The 294-nt window shown below is 46.9% G+C and overlaps 1 protein-coding gene across 1 annotated transcript in view; it reads right to left on the bottom strand.

Moving 5' to 3' along the window:
• The window catches only part of LOC119589515 (synaptotagmin-1-like), a 71270-nt gene that overhangs the window by 6150 nt on the left and 64826 nt on the right, over positions 1-294 (bottom strand). Inside the window, exon 7 of the mRNA XM_037938115.1 lies at positions 43-195. Coding sequence (XP_037794043.1) covers positions 43-195 — 153 coding nt within the window. The remainder of the gene's footprint in view (positions 1-42; positions 196-294) is intronic.

Genomic DNA, 294 nt, shown 5'->3' with positions numbered 1-294 from the left:
CCTCAGGCCGCACCACACGCCCATTAAAGAACGGACAAGTACCAGTTTGGGAGGTTCTAGGAAGTAGCTGAGCGTGGTCCGCTGTTCGAGGGCAGCCAAGTTCTTGATGTCCCTGAGTGGCTGAGTGACCTCCCCCACCGTACTTGGACTCGCCCATTTGTCCGTGTCCATCGCCACCAATTTCACGACGAGTTCCTGTAAAATAGCATAAAAAGAGGGGTGTTCATTAGGTAATATGATTTTTTTTTCTTAGTGTAAGCGTAAGCTAATTCAGTATATAAAAAATTACTAACG

This window comes from Penaeus monodon, chromosome 25 (genome assembly GCF_015228065.2).
Source record: "Penaeus monodon isolate SGIC_2016 chromosome 25, NSTDA_Pmon_1, whole genome shotgun sequence".
NCBI classification, from domain to species: Eukaryota; Metazoa; Arthropoda; class Malacostraca; order Decapoda; family Penaeidae; genus Penaeus; species Penaeus monodon.
The sequence above is the reverse complement of the archived record's forward strand: the minus strand, read 5'-3'. Positions and strand labels throughout refer to the sequence as shown.